At 32.0% G+C, this 20,920-nt stretch overlaps 1 protein-coding gene across 2 annotated transcripts in view; it reads left to right on the plus strand.

Annotated features, from left to right (window-relative positions):
• Positions 1-2,381: 2,381 nt before the first annotated feature.
• Positions 2,382-20,920, plus strand: part of Bruce (BIR repeat containing ubiquitin-conjugating enzyme) — a 35,148-nt gene continuing 16,609 nt past the window's right edge. Inside the window, exons 1-30 of one of the 2 annotated variants that reach the window (XM_070302060.1) lie at positions 2,382-2,640; positions 3,825-4,144; positions 4,486-4,730; positions 4,957-5,296; positions 5,805-7,344; positions 7,451-7,625; positions 7,909-8,127; positions 8,414-8,837; positions 8,945-9,095; positions 9,564-9,714; positions 9,802-10,026; positions 10,119-10,373; positions 10,497-10,785; positions 10,868-11,029; positions 11,459-11,764; positions 12,968-13,264; positions 13,682-13,896; positions 14,225-14,381; positions 14,461-14,652; positions 14,775-14,995; positions 15,226-15,476; positions 15,922-16,097; positions 16,465-16,652; positions 16,742-16,883; positions 17,169-17,328; positions 17,754-18,135; positions 18,506-18,632; positions 19,664-19,822; positions 20,221-20,378; positions 20,511-20,733. In XM_070302060.1, the coding sequence (XP_070158161.1) occupies positions 2,463-2,640; positions 3,825-4,144; positions 4,486-4,730; positions 4,957-5,296; positions 5,805-7,344; positions 7,451-7,625; positions 7,909-8,127; positions 8,414-8,837; positions 8,945-9,095; positions 9,564-9,714; positions 9,802-10,026; positions 10,119-10,373; positions 10,497-10,785; positions 10,868-11,029; positions 11,459-11,764; positions 12,968-13,264; positions 13,682-13,896; positions 14,225-14,381; positions 14,461-14,652; positions 14,775-14,995; positions 15,226-15,476; positions 15,922-16,097; positions 16,465-16,652; positions 16,742-16,883; positions 17,169-17,328; positions 17,754-18,135; positions 18,506-18,632; positions 19,664-19,822; positions 20,221-20,378; positions 20,511-20,733 (8,028 nt within the window). In that variant the 5' untranslated portion in view covers positions 2,382-2,462. The remainder of the gene's footprint in view (positions 2,641-3,824; positions 4,145-4,485; positions 4,731-4,956; positions 5,297-5,804; positions 7,345-7,450; positions 7,626-7,908; positions 8,128-8,413; positions 8,838-8,944; positions 9,096-9,563; positions 9,715-9,801; positions 10,027-10,118; positions 10,374-10,496; positions 10,786-10,867; positions 11,030-11,458; positions 11,765-12,967; positions 13,265-13,681; positions 13,897-14,224; positions 14,382-14,460; positions 14,653-14,774; positions 14,996-15,225; positions 15,477-15,921; positions 16,098-16,464; positions 16,653-16,741; positions 16,884-17,168; positions 17,329-17,753; positions 18,136-18,505; positions 18,633-19,663; positions 19,823-20,220; positions 20,379-20,510; positions 20,734-20,920) is intronic. The other variant, XM_070302061.1, reaches the window with a different exon arrangement.

The raw sequence follows: 20,920 nt of genomic DNA on the forward strand, positions 1-20,920 counted from the left end.
AAGCAGTGGTATCAACGCAGAGTACTAGGGGAGAAAAAGAGCGATTGTTATTTAAATAACATAGAGTAAGGTACACAGAGAAAAATGATGGAGTGAAAAGTTTGTATTATTAGAGTTAATCTATAATTTTTCATCAAATGATGGCATAATGTTTTTCTATTATATGGATAAAACAATGTATAGATATAAAAAAATATAAAACAATGTATAAATGTAAAAAAAATATTGAATACATTATGTATTTAAAGTATGTATGTATGTATATATATATATATATATATATATATATGTATTTCAGTGATACATTATCATGTTTTTTGCTGCAATATTTATAATATGGGCACACTAGTGGCTACTGGAATAATTGTAAATAATAATTAAAAAATCTTCCTTCGCATTAAAACTGTTTCAAGCTTAATAAAATGCACAAGAAATTATTATATCAACGGTACTCAATTATTTTATATTTTGTCGAGGGAAAAAGGGAAATATATATATATATATGAGATTTTTTTTTACCATGAAACAATTTTCTTACATTGTCCCTTTTATGGTACGCACACACCCCCACCCACCCACCATATATAGAAGCTTATATATTAAAGAGACAGTTTGTAATGTGTTTTGTAAAAAATCCCTGCTTCTTTCAGGCTAATATATATTCAAGAATAAAAATATTATATTTTTACGATTCTCTCTTCTCTCTCTGTATTTTGATCATAATTTTGATGAAATTTCAAATCTGTTCTATTTAAGCGGATCTCGACGAGATAATATATTATATTACGTTGTATTACGTCGGTGCTACATGCTATGCTGTGTTCCGATTCCTCACCCCCACCCCCCACACGAGTGCACCCGATATTATAGTATATGTCACGTATACTATAATATCGGATGCATCCGGATAGGGAATCAGAATACAGCCCTACGTACAATAGCTGGGTTCAGCAGAAAAAGCAACTTTGCAATTGTGTAAAATTCTTTAATATGATTGGTTTATACATTTAGATTCGGCAGGAACTAAGGACAAGAACCAATCATAGACTACGTTTACGCGTCATCCCTAATCGGGTTTAATAACATCCGTAGTTCTAAGACTGGCCAATCACAGTCATTCCATTCTTTAGAGGAATAGTTGTGATTGGCCAGTTTCACAATTACGGATGTTATTAAACCCGATTAATGCGGCGTCTACAATAGAGATTTTAAGCCCTAAGCCTTAAGAAATTGACCAATCACAGTCAAGTATGAGAAGAACACTGTGATTGGTCAATTTCTTAAGGCTTAGGGCTTAAAATCTCAATTGTAGACGCCGCATAAAGGTGCCATGTAACAGAGCTCATATTAAAGAATTTTACAACAGTTGCAAAGCTGCTTTTTCTGCTGAACGCAGCCAATATTTCTTGTATGATTATCACGTATTTTAAAAAATTGCGCCGCTTTTTACCATCATTCCTCTATAATAATCGTACATAATAACTATAAATATATCAAAGCTCGATAATAGACTAATAAAGGCTAAAGCCATAGCACGTGAAAAATTTTTTTTTGTAACCGTATGTTATCGTACGACAAATGTAATATCGGTCTAAAGGTGCCTTTACAGCTTGGCAGCGTCGAGCGTCGAGCGTTAAGCGTCTGCGCAGAATATTGTTATCCAGAATTATATATTTATTTTGTTTATTTTATTATATAATAGATATGTGTGTGTGTGTGCGTTATTATTATTAATCAAAAAATATATTATAAAACGTTACTACTCTAGCAGTGTAAAGTTAAAATAAAAGAAAAATACAAATGCAGCAAGATATTTTGGATAGTCGAAATATTCAAATAAATAAGACACAAAAAGGGATTCACAAATGACAAAAAATGACACAGTTTGAAAAACTATTATTAAAAGTAGGAAATGATTTAAAGAAGCAGTATGTTATAAACATGCTGAAAAAAAATTATGAAAATTATATCCTTTAATCCTTGATTAGATTCTAATTTTTCGCTAGGGAATAGTAACGTTTTATATATTTTTTGTTTAATAATAATATCTATTGTGTATAATGTAAATAAATATCAATTTTCAGTATTAGTAATGTATATTAGAACATAATTTCTTTTATCTCGACCGAATTCATATCATTCATCATGCTATTATAGCAGCAAGAAGCTGAAATCTATCTCATTAAGATTCCTGCGTAATGATTTTTGTTTAGACGCAGACGCTCGACGCTCGATGCTCGATACTGCTATGGCATCTTTAGATTCGAGATTCGAGACTGGCTGTATCGATATATCTAATAAATTGATCGTCACGAGATACGAAACGATTGTCAGTCATATTCAGAGCATTTTGCTGACGTTCTACTCAAAGATGGCGTTGATGCGTGCGCCATGTTTCTCGTGATGTACGAGCGTTAGAGAAATTTTTTTTCTAAAACTGTATTCTCTCTCGTATAAGCAAAATGGCTGATGATGATCCGTGGTTACTGAAAGAAGATGGTTGTTTAAACGTAGACACCGAGTGCAAAAGCATAATCTATCATGCCAATTTAAACGTTCTACTCATCACCACTGGTAGCGCACAAGTATACGTATTCGATGTCAACTCTGGCGTGATTTTGCAAAGAAGTTCTCTATCTGGTAAGCATGTGTACGGATCTTGTTAAATTGATTTTCATGAATGCCGGGAAAACTCGCCACTCTATTGCGTTCCGTTGCACAAATCCGATGTTTGCAAAATACTTTGCAATAATGTCTCACAGTCAAGGTCGCGCACGTTTTTCGTACATTAGATTTCGTATCGCAATGATTTTAAATTGTCTCTCGTGTATAGAATATCTCGTTCTCTCTGACGATTTTCCGGTAAAAAAAAAGAAAAAAAAATATCTTGTTGTAATTCGTCTTTGTTTGCCATTTCTTTTCTCAATCTAATTGTAAATCTAAAGCATTCATATGATGTGTGTGTGTGTGTATATATATATATATATATATATATATATATGTATATATATATATATGTATATATATATACATATATACACATACATATACACTTTTAGTTGTTTTTTTATACATTTTTCAATTTCTCGCATTTCCTTTGTCTTATCCTATGTGGAGACGTGTAAATTTCGTTCTAAATGCAGAGAGTAATATAATGCAGAAAGAGAAGACTAATTCCATTGAGATCAAAACATTTCAGTCGAAATTTCTCTACTATTTTTTTCTAAATACCATTTTTGTCAACTCGATAAACTGTCTTGACATTTGCCCAAATCATTCGGATATCTAAAGATGCAGCTTTTTAATAAGCATCTTTATCTTGCATACAGTTTTAGCATATGTGGTGGTATTCTAAATTTGACAAACAAAAATGTGAAAACTGCCTGTACTAAATTAATATCAATGCATTTGTATGATTTTTGCATCATCTTTTTTCAAAGTTTTCATGAAAAAAATATTCAAAGATTTTCTTGCTGGTTTATTATATATAATATATGTAAATCTATTTTTTTAAATTGCATATCCAAACGAAATATTGTCAACGAAAATCATTTAATTTTATATTAAATAATTTTACGAAATAGAAATAGATAAATGGTAATATATTTGATATTAGCAACAAGAGTGATTAATTTACATGCTTATAATTATATCAAATTATTATTAAAAGATTATATTCATAAATAACAAATCATTATTGTGATATTACAAAGATGTTATTATTGATACAATAATAATAATAATAATAATAATAATAATTTATATGAAACAAGCAAAAATTTACGAGATATTTTAAAATCATATTGCAATTGCAATTTTTATAGGTAAATTAAATGGAAAATTGCAAGGAATATATTTATCGGATGGAATAGACAAAGTGTTATATACGGATGGACAGGGAATTGGTATACGTAGCGATTATAATGGGGTCCTGTTGTTGGATACAATTTTGCAAACCCCAATTACTAAAAGTGAAAATATCATAAAACTGGAATTGCTGCTGTCAGAGGCTACAATATTACTTCAATGTCTACAATGTGTAGAATTGCCTGGAGTAGAACATTTGCTAGAAGTATTGCAAGAACTCTCGAGTAAAATTGTTGCGGCACAAGCAAATCAGAAGAAAGGTATTAAAGCTCAAAAAGTAAGTACAATTATTAAATTAATCTGCAATTACATTTTATGCAATGCTTAATGCAGGCATATATATCTCAAAACTAGTTGTAGATTATGGATGATAATGATGAAAGAAACTGCAAAATTAAAAAAAAATATTTTAAAATTAAAAAGTGTTGCTTTTAAAAATATACACTCTCGATATAAACTCTCTATACTTGACTTTCAACTATATTCTCTATACTTTTCACATACTCGATTCTAGCCTCGAGTTTGTGAATTTTATTTTAAAAGAAATACATATAGAGTTTTGTAAGATTTTTTTTTAAATGTTATATGCAAAAAAGTAATGGAAATTTCTTATTACAGTGGAATACGATATGTTTGGAGCTTCCGCACGGATCTTTAAAACTCGTATGCTCTGGCTTAGTAATGGAATTAAAGAGGCAAAATCGGCATATAGCAGCACTGCCTATTGCTTCCGCGATTAATGAACGATTAAATGGCCTATTGCCTAGTCTCGCACTAGAAAGTGGTCCCACTGATAGAGCGTTAATGTTTAGCGAAGCAGCGCGACGTAATACATTTCCAAAATGGCCACATATGAATTACAAGTAAGTAATTAGTAGTGTGTCACACTACTTTGGATGTCTTTGAGTTTCTATCAAATAAAAAATGTAGAAGGCTATACATTTGCATGTAGAGAGTCACTTTTTTTCCCCACAATTTTGTGAAACTTATGTCTATAATATTTATATGATTTGAAATGTGCTAATAAATATACAGTGACAGATGATATTTATGTACAGACATGTACAATTGTAACTGAATATGTTTCAGATGGGCTTTACCCGATCAAATGGCGCAGGCTGGTTTTTATCACGAACCGAATGCCACAGGCGATGATAGAGCAATGTGTTTCACTTGTAATGTGTGTCTGGTATGTTGGGAGCCGACGGACGAACCATGGTCAGAACACGAAAGACATTCGCCTGCATGTCCCTTTGTTAAGGGCGAATATACGCAAAATGTTCCGCTATCCGTCACACTCGCAACCGCCCCCGCTTGTGAGGTGGGTGATACAGTGGACGTCATAGGTACTACTAATATTATGGGCCTCGCGGCTACAGCCTCTTCCAATGGTTTTGTAAATATTTGGAACATGACGAATCAGTTGAAGGTAAGCGTCTATCTATCAAACAGAGCAACGTAATATTTGTGTATAAAATTTCGATCAAATTTCACAATTTTTACTTTATAACAATATCAATATCACTTATATCCCTTTTGTTATATTTTAATGTAAAAGAAAAATATAAAAAAAAAATGTAAATCTTATATGGATGTGTTTTATAATTTGATCTTGTAAGCTTGTAGTGTTAACACGAAAAGTAAGGAGATTATAGCGGTAAGGGTAATAAGTTGATTTTGAAACTTTGAAGACTTTTATTAAATAACTTTATCAATTCTGTGTGTATGTGTGTTTAGTTTTAGTCAGAAAAAATAATTGAATAGAGTTAAACAATTAATTAAATAAAAATTTCTTGATGTGCGTTATTAAAGTTAAACAATTAACAAATAACTCCCTACAATTAATTTTGTTATGTATTTAAAAAACTAAATCCAACGCTATTATATGTTCCTCTTTCTTTATCAAAAGTAATACAATAAACTGTTGCATTTTGCAGAGAGAAGTATCATTTTATATATCTACCTTGGATCAAGAAATAAACAATAAGGAATCAATACAATTTTGTGCTACACGGAATTTGACGACTACGTATTTAACGAATCTGGGCTCTGACTCGGATCCACTTTCGGAATATAAATCCTCGTCGTTTTATAAAGTGCAAGTCACAGCACTTTCGGTAGTAGGATCTTCAGTAACTTTGAAAGAGGAGACGAAAAGTATCAATTCCACAACCTCGTCATCTATAAATACCGAGACGTCGGAACTGAAAGTTCGACCGTGCTTAGTGTGCGGCGTTACAGTGACGGTTAACAATAATTCTTCGCAATTGAGAACCTTGGAAAACGTATGGGCCGCCTCGAGTGATCTAGCGAGCTCGACGTCATTGGTACGTGCGATGAACAGTGTAAATAGTGCTGCCAGTGATACTTTAGATATAATGAAAGTAGCGGGTGACAGTAGGTACATATCGTCGAGATTGCATTACTTAGTGTTGTACGATTTTCATCATAAAATTGCGACGACGCAATCTATCAAAGAGGATAATTCTAAAGACTCAAAAACTAAGAAGACCCTATCTGGAACAGGAACCAGCGCCAGCTCGAATGGCGGTCGCCAAGAAAGCTTATATCAAGAACTCTTTCTTGGTAAATTTTTATATGAAGTGCCAGTTATCGAGGACGTAGATTCTGATATGGTAGTCGGTCCACATTATGATGGCATCTTCCCAGCTACCACTCTAACCGCCTCATCTTCGAACGGCATTTACTCGAGTCCCATTGGTATTCCCATCGGTTCCGCTCCAACGACATCAACACCTTACGATCCCAATTTCGCTTCTATCAATGGCTCGGCCCATTTTGCATCAACATCCGACTTGACAATGATGAATAAAAAGAGCTTAGATCTTATGAAGATTACCAAAACGGAACCAGTAGTCGTGAAAACGCTAATTATAAATGCGTCGGAGTCTCTTCGTATTACATGTATAATCCCGTCCAAGGATGGAAGATACTTGTACGTCGCGATGTGTCCCGCGGCAGATAACGCGACTTCTGCCGAATCTTCCTCATTAAATACCAATCAAATGGACGTCGACGATGAAAGCGATTTTTTTCCGCAAAAAAGTTACATGTACTGGGACCACAACGACAGCCAGTCCAGTAAATTGATAAATGGCGAAATCCGTAGTAACGAGAGCAATACGAATGCCGTGCTGCTTGTATACGCTTTAGATTTCTCGGGGCCGGTAGTGAAAGTAGCATCGGAACCGTTGGTGAAGCGTGAATTATCCTCGGAACAGGCACCGATAGAACATGTACTTCTTCCTCTTCAGGAGAAACAAATAAAGTGTACAACGTCTTTCATTACCTCTAGTACCAATTTCACTAATAATTCAGCCGCTCAGGAATCTGCCGGGCAAATTGCCCTAGTGTGTAAAGACGGTGTGGTCAGATTATTAAACTTGAGTACGCTTAAGACTGTAACAGAAGCAAGATTAGACGGAAAGAAATTTATCTCTGCGACTTATTGCAACAGTAAGTGTATTTTTGTAAGGAAATAAAATGAGAAGCGAGAATTGTGTAAATTAGGAAATTAATTTGTGGGAGAAAGTTTGTATGTTACGAACACTGACTCTTTTAGGTTTGGAAAGACTGTGTGTATGCACGAGCGATGGCACGTTGCATTTCTTCATTACAGCAGAGGAGGAGGATTCTACAGAGGAAAAGGAGGATGTCGAGGATGTGAATATGGGTAGCGAGGGAAGTTGTGTTAACGAAAATATAGCTCCTAGTACGTCAACATCGTCAATTTGTCAGTAAGTTTATGTCCAAACTAAAGTTTATATATATATATATATATATATATATATATATATATATATATATATATATACATATTTACATGCAATAATCGAACATTAAAATAATTATTTGATATTGTCTCTTCTTTCGTTTTGTTTCGTATGTGTGCGCTCATATTATAGCACATTTATAGCACATTTATATAAACATTAAAAATTGTGTAATTTTTTATCTACATTTGATAATCTTTTGTATATGGTTGTATATATTTATACATGTATTTTGAACGTTTCACAGCGATCAGCTATTAGCGCATAAATCGAATTTTTCTTACTCGGATCTGCGGCTCTTGTATGAACTCACAAGATTCGATCGACATTCCCCTGCATACAGCGCGACCGTCCCTCCATGCTGGAGTGAAATGATGCAGGCTCAGAGACAGAGACGTCATCCGCAGCATCTTCATCAGTCGGAAGATCAGCATCATACGAGAACATGGCGATTGCAGAGTGACGCGTAAGTCGTTATAATTATAACAGAGCAAATGTTTGAAGAGAATACAGAATATATGTATTGGGAAACATTGAATATATTTCGAGTATGTACATGTTTCTTTTGTGGAAAAGAATAACATCTTCGATAACATCTTATTTATAAATGATTGAAAAAGCAATTGAAGAATTTTAAGTTTCTGAAATTTTTAAACTCTGTTGATTGGTACGAAAATGGACAAACAACCGGCGGTTCTAGAGGCAAGTATAGTCGTATAGATTATATACGATTTTTCTATATTCTATGTTAGGACTACTTGGGACGAACACGTGTTTGAACTTACTCTACCTCGAAGTGCGTCAGGAAATATAGGGCATGTCGATGTTCGATTTACCTTGCATGCATTTTGTCAAGAATTACCGACTATTCAAGTTACTTTATTGAAGCAAAATATAAAGAGAATCGGTCATCAGAAAGTATCGTCTACCCCCGTAGACGAGAGAATCGACTTTAGCATAGGAACCGACCAACAAAAGAGCGAAAATCCAGTCATCACGGAGGAATATCAACGTCAACATAATACCGATATTCTCTGCGGTCCTATCGATTTACATCGTTGTATGGACTTGTCTTGTCGCTCGGGATGTGTAACGTTAACAAGCCCAAAATTATTTCGCTCAAAGGCTAGAACGTTACTCGTCCATATTAAAGCTTTAATAGATCAAAAAGATGGAGTAAGTAATATATCTGTGCCAATACTCGATATATCTGTGCCTTTATACTCGATAGAATCGATCGCTGTAAATAAAAGCTGTTTCTTTTTCTTTTTTCCATTTTGAAGACATCCACAAAATCAAAATCAAATCTAGCAGAAAGTAAACCACCTACTTGTAAAAAGTTGAAAATATTTGAGGTACGACCGCTTGTACCCGCTAATGTTGGCGAAAAATTTGACGAAAATGCAAGCAGCAAAAAGTTGGGATGCTATATTGGTAAGTATAATTTGAACATATATATATATATATATATATATGTATTCTAAATTGATATATATATATATATATATATATATATATATATATATATATATATACATAAATTATATTGAATTATTAAAAAATGTTTTGTGTATATTTTTTGTTTTGTATACAACAAATTTATTTTAATATTTATCCATATATGTATATTTTTATTTACTTATTTATTATACTATATATATATATATATATATATATATATATATATATATATATATCAAGACAGAAAAAAAATATATATGTATATATATCGCTGAATTGGCATAAGAATTAATAAGAATAAAATTATATTTTGCTCTAATGTGTTGTCTTCCCTCGAATCTTATTCTATTTGTTTCATATTGTTGAATTGACGTAAAAATTAATAAAAATGAGACTATATTTTACTCTAATATTGTCGAAGTTTATACGTTTATATTTAAGGTTGCAACTGGATTCATGAGATCTCCATCACAGTGAGATCAGTACATTCTACCAATATAGCCAACGAAAGGATACAAAGATGTGCCATGTTAGAGTCCAAAATCTTTGTCGATAATCTTTTAAGTTTCGCATGCCTGCAAGGATCTATCGAGTAAGTTACTAAAGGTATAATAGATAATAACTTAATAGCAGGTTTGATTCAAAAATCAGATTTATGCTTGAGTGAATACTTTTGCAGATCTCCTATTGTACAATCTATAACTCTTGACATTCTAATATGGGTAGTCTCAATAAGATTAACGAGATTGCGTAGCACTCAGAATAACGCTGAAATAAAAGCACTTCAATTGGAAACAATACGTTCTGTGCAAGGACGATTATCCAATTTACTACAAACATGTCTCTTGCATGCCGGTAGAAGTATAGCGCACAAATGTGTCAAATTGATTGTTCTTTGCAGCGGGTGAGTTTGGTCATTCAAAATGATAAAGATTACACAATATATATGATTATACAGAGATTTTATAGAGAAGAGAGAAATTTGATTCTTTTTAGAGGATTTTATAATATAGAAGATTCACCGGCTCAAACCTTTGACGAGGCTATGCTTTCCGTTTTGGTCAATTTATTACCATCGATTGTGGAAGTACATTGGGCTGGCTCATTGAGATGGCTCCAATTGCTCATTACCAGATTTTTGCCATTGGACAGAAATCATAGTATCGCTCAGAAGTGTATCTCATTGGTGCAACAGATAGCTGCTGAAATATCTAATAGAGTAAATCCTTACCATTTGCTGCTTGCTACAAGGTGAAATGCATATTCCTCAACTGTATATATACATATGTGCTCTTTTATAATTTTTATGATTTATATTGTGTTATAATTTTAATAATGCATACAATTCCTCTCTTTTTTTTCTTTTCTTTTCAGATTCGGTCTATACAACACACCCTTTGAAATAGAACTTTTTGACTTGGAGCCACCGATGCTACCGAAATTTAGTTCAATGCCCGTAACGTATGCATCCGTTGTAGCCAGCGAGCAGACAGGTCCATCTGTTGCTTCGGCAAGTGCCGTACATTCTTCCAAGATATACTCGCAAGATTCCATCGATCTGAGGGATCTACTAACACTTCCCGCACATCCCGCTAGTGAATTTATAATGTCCAGCAAGTTGAAAGCGTTGTGTGCTAATCACAATATGAAAGGTCTCCTCGAGGTATAAAATATTCTATTTAACAAAATGTATTTAATAAAATGTCGTGTGATTATTTCTCGAATGGCTTCGATATTTAATTCAGGTCGAACCTCTTCATTTCACTTGTCACGCTGCCTCCGACGGTACGAAGATGGAAAAGATCGATTCTGGGATGAGTACAATTAACATTGGGCCCACTCTCTACGATAATGCAGCGACAAGCAACAATGGTGTACCTGATATTAAAACAATACATCATACTTATGTAAGTATTCTGCATGCCATTATGCAAATCTAACTTAAATGCATCTTTCCAAATGATGCAATAACGTGAATTATTTCGATAAAGGGGATGACGATAGAAAGCGATAATAAAAAAATTGTTATTAAAAAGTGCAGTGATAATAATAATAATAATAGTAATAATATTGTACTTGTAAATTTTATGGTTTATATTATGTCGCAGACAATAGATAGCAGAAGACACCAGTACAATTGTAATAATCAAGCGAAATAGTAGATCGATTATATAAATCCTCAGCCCTTGTAGATTAGGCGAATTACGTTTTTTCGTAATTAATAGTGGACATAACATCTGTTCAAAGTTCACATCTTATCATAATTTTTTGAAACAGCATATATAGGTATTTTCAGAGTAGAAGAATTTTAATTTAGATAGAAATATTAATTGTAGAACTTGGATACTGGATCGCTAGGACCACATGTTCAGGCTAAATCAACAGCTACATTAAGCGATCTGCTTAGTATGTATACAGGAAGAATGCTAAAGAAGCCATCTCCGCAACTATTGCTCACACCTGATGAACAATCAGACTGTGATGAAGCTAATGATATATCTGGTGATAACCAGACTTGGCATAACACACAAAACAATATGCCCAGTTCACACATGTTAAGTTCAATTGTAACAAAAGAAAAGTCATGCGTACAAAATATCGATACTGCTGTAAACAAAATTGAGGATGACAATCCTAAAAAGGTAGATTACATAGACGAAAAAGACATGCACCACACAATCTTTTTTTTTCTTTTTTTCTTTCTTTTTTTTCAACCCTTGTTCTTAAGTCGAGTAATACACTATTCTTTTGTTATTTATTTGCTTTGTTAATATGCTGGTTGTAATTCAGATCGTTCTTTTTTTTGTTTGCTAGAAAATTGTACATCTATGTCAAATGTACCTGAATGATATTAGACAAACAAATTGCATGGGCTATACAAAACTTTTATTGAATTTGTACTCAATGTTGGCTTGATTCTTGCATATAACATTATTTCTTGGTACATACATTCACACATAGAGAGAGAGAGAGAGAGAGAGAGAGAGAGAGAGAGAGAGAGAGAGAGAGAGAGAGGAGGTTTCTTTTCTCTAAATTATTTATTCACAACAAGAAATATTATCAACTAGTTTTTAATACCACCGTACAAACAGTTTGCACTTTTTAAATTGCGTGCGAGAAATGCACATAGTTTTCTTTTCTTATACTGGCTTTATTGCTTGATGCAATTAGGATCAATGATTGTATCAATTTTATGTACTGAGTAAAATTTCATGTTACTTTTTATATACAAATCATAATAAGTAACAAATCGAAGCTCCATTGTGTAAATGTAAATCTCAACAGATCTACAGATGTGTATGCATATCCAGAAAATTTTCTAGTTGCAATTCCATCGTAATTCAACAGGCATATTACTATACAAGGTGTCTTATCATTGGCAACCTTAGAAAGCTTTAATAACAAATAGTATGATTAATTGTTCAATATATTTTATAAATTATATATATATATATTTTTTTTTTTTTTTTTTTTTTTTTCTCCATAAAAGTGCCGAGAAAGATCATACACTATTTTCCAATTTTTACCATTAAAATTCTATCAAGATAATATTGACTTGAAATTAATGGAATAATAATTATTGAATATATTTATTGAAAAATTAAAGATTTTGTCATTATAATTATGTTTGCAATTTGTGGGACATCATGTATGGCACAAGTCTTTATTATCTATTTTGATACATCTGTGAAACGCGATTTATCTTTCTTAGCTATACATATAATAATTGTTATATAATAGATGAAATAACACTACACTTTTTATATTTTTGACATTTGGCAAGTATATATAAACTTGAACACAACTATTTCATTAGTAATCGATAAATTATGTGAATGTTGCAGCGAGAAGATATCACATTCCCATGGGGTAGATTACTGTGTTGGCCGCCTCAGCAAGCATTGGTCGTCGAACGAATGCATTCGGGAGCGCGCCGATTCGTTATTTTAGATTTTGGATCGCCCATATTACTGACTGATCTAATGATTCCGTCGTGCAATGATCTAGTATCGCTGTCCATAGATATCTGGATTAAGAACGAGGAAACGGATGGCACTCGACTTATTGTCGCTGGTGATATTGGTAGTAAGCCGTTGATTGTCTGCGATCTTCAGCCACCACCAGTATGTAGATATCTCAAGGTAAAATATACAATATATTAATATTATATCTGTTTATTTCAGTTATTCTTTTTCTTTTATGATTATTTTAGTGCTTCTTTGCATAATTTTCTTTTTCTCTTGCATCTTATATTTTCTATCTTATAAGCCTCTTTACTTTTGTGTAACACCCTTAAAAAACGTCAATTATAGAAACACTTATATAATTGTAACAATTTTGTTTATAAATTTTCCCTTTACCATCATTTCATGCTCTCTCTTTTTCGTTTCTGTGCTCCAACATTATTTCTTATTTATTTTTATCAATAACATTATCATTTATATACATTCTATTATTATCTCCTGTTTGCTCTCGCTTAAGTTTTATTTATACAATATTAATTGATTTTCATGTGTTTTGATGTATAAACTAAAATTAATCTTATATCGTCATTGTAGATCACTACGATAGGACGCTATGGAATGGCCACAACTACATGTAAAATACCGTTAGGAGTGTTTTATGGACATATGGTAGTTTTGCCTGGAGAAGACTATTCCGAGTTGAGTGATTCCTCATCATTTGATGCCAATATTTTTGATCCTTCTTTACAAGTGACCATTGATACACAATGTAACATATTGTCAGCTTTAGCAGAGGATGTACAATGCAGGTATTGTATATTAAAGATGGAGGGGGAGGGGAATGATACACAAGCGCATATGTATATATGTATAAGCACACCAACAGCCAGCAATGAAAAATGCGATACAAAATTTTCTTCAACTTGTAATACTTTTTATAAAATATTTATATAAAACGAGAAGGAGAGGGGTGAGAAGAAATGGAGAAAAAATTTAACTTTAATGAAACTTTTAATTGTAACGAAAAATGATTTCTATAAAAAAAGAAAGAGATAAATATTTTTTGTTTTGTTTTATATATATAAAGTTTATGTATTTTGTTCTATCAATTCTTAGAAATATTTCTTTTTTTTTCAGACTTAGTTTAGCTATTGAACGATTAAAAGCTTTGTTGGATCCATTGCTGTGTTCAGAAACTCCTAATGTTATGCATATGCAAAATTATCTTTATTACAACAAGATATCTAATGAAAGTAAGGAACAACCATCGGCCAAGATACTCTCGACATATCAGGTAAGATATAATTACGAATATAATTTGTAGAAATATTTTGCAACCAAATAAAAATCATTTAAATTTGTTATTGTCATAGGAATGTATTATGTTTCAACATCAATTAAATATTGTACGAGGTGTCTGGCGACGTCTCGAATTGTGGAGAGGTTTGCGAAATGTGCCAACAACATCTTTCGCAAATGCACCCAGTGATAAATTACGAGTCCTCGGAGAAACTCTGCTTGATATTTTGTTGTATACTGTGTATGAAATTGGTCCGGTACCTAGTGTATGTATGCACTATTGTTATTTTAGATTTTAAACATTTAAAATTGGCGATATAGCTATTAATCGCTAAAAAGTAATGAGATAATTTGACTTTTTTTTCCTTTTTCTTTTTTTTAAATGTAGATACATCGACCCACGTCATTATACGAAGTTTTTACTCCAACAATCTGCGAAAAATTTTTCCACTCAATATGTGTTGTGACACCAGCTCCACGTTTACAACTTCACGCTGCTGCGCTCTTAGTTGGTATGGCAGGACATCAGCCATGGTGGGGCAATTTCTTATCCAATACTCTGATAAATCTTTACTCATCTGCATCTATTCATATTTTTCCACAAGATAGGTGAGAGATTTGAGATATTTACCGCTTTGAATATCTGACTTATGAGATCTTTAAATATAATACACGAAATAAAGCAAAAGAGGATATTAAATTAGAAAGGAAATTTAGGGAGATCATATTGTATCTCTTATCATTGACTGATTAGATCTCTCTACGCGACTTTTAAAATATAAATTGATATTGAATCTAATTTTATAAGATACATACTTTAAGTCGAATTTTATTTTTAGGGTATTTATTTTATTGACATTTCTTGGACGAAAGTCGTTAGTAGCGGGAGGAAATAAGTCTACGGTTATCGAAGCCATGGTTCGTACATTGGGCAAATTGCTGGCTCCACTTACAAATGTACAGTCGTCCGATTCTAATCGATTGGATGTTACCTTAATAGGCTGGGTATTATTATTTCTGTCTATATGCTTAGACACCATTGCTCCACCACCTTGCTTTGAAGATAATCATGAGAAAAGCAGAGAACAAGGTATTTTCTATAATTCGCGTTTGTCTATAACATAATTTACATACACACATACAATGCTTTCTTCATTGATCACTAGCACACTTGAAAAAGCATAATGGAAAATTTTGCAAATTCAACCAATAAATTTAAGATTGTCTAAAATTTGTTTGCTAATTGCTAAAATCAATAGCAATCTACACAATGCTTTGTGCAAAAAAATCAGCAGAGAGTACAGCATTACTGGCTTGCAAAAGATTCAAATATTTTAAATTGATCAGTGTGCTACTTAACGAAAAGACAAGCAAATCTAATTTGCTAATATTTTAATCTACATGTTTCTCTATATTAAAGTTTTCTACTTTCATTATCAATGTCTTAACACATACTGATTGTTAGCTAAAAAAAAAAAAAAAAAGTAACTATTAAAATAATAATGTTCTGATTTCTATATTCTTTGTTTGGCAAGGTTTATTTTCTCGTTGGGAATTTATTCAAGGAGAATCAGCCATGCAAAGAAAATATGTTAATGCTAATCGATCATCAGCCTCTCGTAGTTACCGCAAAAGATTACAAAAACGTTTATTGCATCATAAACAGCAACTTCATGAATTAGAACAGGCAAAAAAATCTGCAGCATCTAAAGTATGTATATAAAATCAAAGCGATAATTCTCATAAATTTAATCATTAAATTAGACACTTCTTTTATCTGTTTATACATATATGGTATATGTGCACCTAGAAATAGAAAAAAAGGAGAATGGAATGTTTTTTAAAAGAACAGTCTTCTTAACGAAGATTGTTCAGCTAATCATACGAAAGAAAAATAGTTATATAAAAATACATAGTTGATGAAATAAATATTATTAAGAAAGCTATCAAAGATGTCTATTATTTGAGCTATCTGTATTTTTAAATGGGTCAAATGTCAGAATTTTCAAATACTTTTATTTTGCTTTTGACATAAAAAGATAAAAAGTAATGTAAATTTATAAGTACAATATATTTAGGGATTGATGACTCTTTCATCCGACGCCGCTACATTGTACAATAAAGTGGAAGCGACGCTGAAAGTTCAAGAACGTTATTTCAAGAAGACATTAAAACAACATTCTGCAAAGCATTACAAGGATATTCTCAAAAGAAACGAATCGTTGCTTCGTAATCCGTGTTGTAGCCAACCACGGTCCAGTGCTAGGTTGGTTCAACGCTTTTATTCTCGTCTCACTTTCCTGATTTCAAAAACACACGAATTTAAAAAAATGTACTTGTTATACATAATTGTAGCAAATCGGATGTTATGGATTTAGAAGTCGAATACAACGTAACAAACTTATCCCACCAGTATGTTTTGCCGGTCGCACGTGGTCTCATAGCTCTCATCTTACATAATTCGGCTAATGTGGATATGTTTCTATTGGCTTGCAAGGTAAGTTTCGCTAACTCTGAAAATCTGTATATAGAAACTGATGTTACACACACACACACACACACACACACACACATACACAAAATAATGTATTGCTTAGGGGGAAAAAAAAAATTATATTTATAAATTGGGACAAAAAATCCAACATATATGATTTAGCAACGTATATGATTTCGTGTACATATCATTGGTATCATTAAAAAAAAATTAAGTTGGAACAATCGTATAATTTTTACATAGTTTTACAATATTATATATCTATAATTACATTTCTCTGAATTGTAGATAGTCGCTAGGTTAGTGATATCTACACGTCCTGCAATTGGCTTGTGCGAACTTATGACTGAGGAACAACTCTTAAAATTAATCAGACTGGCAACAGATACGTCTGATGTTGCTTGGTCGTCACATGCCGTTTCCTGCCTTCTAATGGATCTATTAGAAGGTACACTTTACAATTTACACCTTTTAGTTAATTTGTATTAAGCATGAATAATTACAAATAATTAATAGTTATATTAATTATATTAATTTTTGGTTTACGTGCATATATATACATATGTTAAATCTTTGAAATATGTCTTATTAAGAAATAATTTGTTTTTTATTTTTCCATGTTATAATTGAATATTACAAAAATGTTTAACATAAATTTTTTTTTAAACAACACTATTCTCAACGCACTATTTTTACAAATAAAACTAAATGTCTTAACAATATCTTAATTTGGAGCAAAATACAGCATACCCATGTGCAATTCTCATTTTAATTTGTAGGAGATAAATTGAAAAAATTTATAATAGATGGCAGGCTATAGTAATTTGATTGAATAAAAATGTGTAAGGTATAAAAATAAAATTTAATTTGTAGGAGGACGATTATATCCCAGAGCATGTTCCACTCACGAAGGTAGTCCATCAGAGGAGAATTTGGATTTACTGGGGAATCATGCGGAAGAAAATAGTAGTCGTACAGAGGAAGATTCGGCCAGTGTTGCAGGCAGCAGTGCTCCTTCCGCTGCCACATTAGCCGAGGGATTCGTTGAAGGAGATGCGGAAGAGGATGCACAAGATAACATTGTGGTAACTTCGACTACCGCGAGCACATCCAAATCCAATGGTTATTTACCGTCTCTTTTGGAATCTGATGATAGCGAATTGGAAGACTTTCTGGACGATATATTGGAACGTGGCAGAAATATGTTGAAGAAGGATAGTACAGTATCGAAAATTTTAACTTCGGCCATTACTGGGTATTTATCTTTGATTTCTTGATACTTTTATGTGTATATAACGATTATTTTTCGTGAAAATAAGAAATTAGTGCTAGAGAGCGATTATATATATTATTGTATATTCAAGTTAAAAGCCATATATATATAAAACAGTAACATAATTATTTTTAATTACCGCTTTAACATTTGCATTTGATGAATATTCATAATGAATAAAATAAAAAAAATCTAAGTTTTACGAAATTTTCACGCGGAATTTAATTTATGTTTAGCGTCGCTGTTCACAAATGATATGTGTCCTTTATTTCAGTTTTATACTTTTTATGTATGTACATTTTCCTGATTAAAAGTAATAATAATAATAATAATAATATTTTATATTATATAGGAGCATTTCTTTAGCTATGGACGCACGATTGGAGTACGGAGTTGAAATGGGTGTAGAAATATCATTGAGGATACTGTCTACAGTCGGCATGTACAATCTACCTCACAGCATAAATGCAACAGTACATGTTAGTTTGTACCATATATTTCTCTTTACTGTTTTTTTTGTTTTGTTTTTTGTCTTTTTACTTTCTCTCTTTCAATTGCATATATTAAATATTGTAAAAATTGTACTTATCAGGGGGAAAAAAAAGAGAAGTTTCAAACAAAAAATAATTTTGAACATGTATACAAGGTCTGATTAAAAAGTATCCGACCTTATTTTTTTACGTAAATCATCTACAGCCCGGTAACGGGACTAGCGCAGCATGCAATCTTGGACTCTACTGCACATGCACATGATTTTTTGTCAGATCGCACAGCCCTTCAGTCGCTGCTAGGTAGCCGTGATAGTTGCACGTGTATTGATGCAGTGTCCGCCGCATTTCGTGTTTCCAGTTAAAATGACCGAACGTATTCAGCAAAGAATCAGGATATTGATTCTGTAATTCAAGGGAGAGTGAATATTACAAAAATGAAGAAATTTACTAAGTTTGGACCAATAAAATTATAAATTTTCCAATAAATTCGCTCATTTTTGTAATTTTCACTCTCACTTGAATTATAGAATCGATACCCTGCATTAAATTTTGTATCTTTTCAATTATCTCTGATTGTGTATCACCAAGTTTTTGACAAAATTTAACGCAGATTCTTTATTGAACACATTCGATCATTTTAGCTGGAAATACGAAATGCAACTGAATACACATGCAACTATCACTGTTGCTTAGCAGCAATTGAAAGGTTGCGCGGTCTGGCAAAAAATCATGCATGTGCAGTAAGTCCAAGTTTGCATGCTGGTCTAGTCCCATCACTGGGTTGCAGCTGACTGACATAAAAAAAATAAGATCGGGTTCTTTTTGATCAGACATCGTATATATAGCTCACTATCATTTTCTTTTTTTCCACATTACTTTTAAGTAAGGAGCTAAGCACATGAATACTTTTGTCAAGTTATTTGTATAACAATCACAACCTCCAGCAACCAATAGTTTGAGTTGATTAAATCTGCGATTTTGTTCAGGTGACATTATGTGAATTGAGCTTTATATTACAGATGCCATCGGAGGCAAACCGTTGTTGTCAACAATCATACTTACGTACTGAGACGAACGATAAAAGTCAAGAAATCGGTAATTTATCCGATCCTACTCCTTCTAATCTTTCTATGTTAACAAGATGTTTTGAGAAAATGTTTACAGACTTGTATCTACGGGTAAGTTATTAATTAATTATCCAAGTGAAATATACATCTTTCTCTATCAGCTTTGTCTAAAATAAAATTATTAATTTTCTTTTTTTTCTTCAAAACTTTATTATTGTATATTGTATATTGTTTATTATTGTATATTGTAATTGTAAATGAAAATATATTTATATGCATTGTTAAAATTTTATGCAGATTTGTTTAGCTTTATGTTTTTAATCAAAGAATATTCTTTTTTTCTTCTTCAGATAATTTACATGCTTCTTGAATAACGATGAATATTTTAAAATTTCTTGCTAGTTATATATATATATATTTTATATATATATATATATATACACACATACACACATATACATATACATATACATAATACATATATTATTGATCTTATGTTTACATAACAGAATAACAGTGCAAATTTGGAACTCGTTCTTCAACTTTGGTTTGCATTGAATATGGATGCTGCTACCGAACATCCAGGCTCTCAATTTGATCCTTCTTTAACACCTCTAATTCCACTTAGTCCAGTAGCCATATCTAGTTTGATATCTGCACTTTCTTGGTAAGTTAAAAATATAAGTTCAAGTTTATTGGCAAATATGCATACAATATATGCCACAATAGTGACATAATAATAATTTGATAAATATTTAAAAATGTGTATGATGTATGCAATTTATTAATTAAATTTTAGGCATACTGGAGTTTCTTTACGCGCTTGGTGTTTTGCGTTACAATGTTTAACTATTGTTTGCAATCAACCGCTACGAAGATACTCCTGTTTAGACGGATTTGTACCTAGTAGTCTATCTATAGCTAGTTGCATTGTTAAAGAACGTAATACGGGTCCTATGTTGCTGCGTCTACTTTCTGGTAACGGATTAAATATCAATATGATGGATAAGCAATATATCATGGTGAGGATAGACACACAATTTCTATCATAAGTCTTGTTACTAAAAAATGTAGTGTAAACATTTTTTAATTCAACTTATTAATTAACACTTAACTAATTTTATGTATTATTTGTATGTATGTGAGATGTACATACATGTATAATAATTTATACATGTATATTTATATAACTCAAAAATTATATTTGTA

This window comes from Polyergus mexicanus, unplaced genomic scaffold (assembly GCF_030449975.1).
Source record: "Polyergus mexicanus isolate NDT 795.1 unplaced genomic scaffold, iyPolMexi1.0 SCAF_9, whole genome shotgun sequence".
Taxonomy (NCBI): Eukaryota; Metazoa; Arthropoda; class Insecta; order Hymenoptera; family Formicidae; genus Polyergus; species Polyergus mexicanus.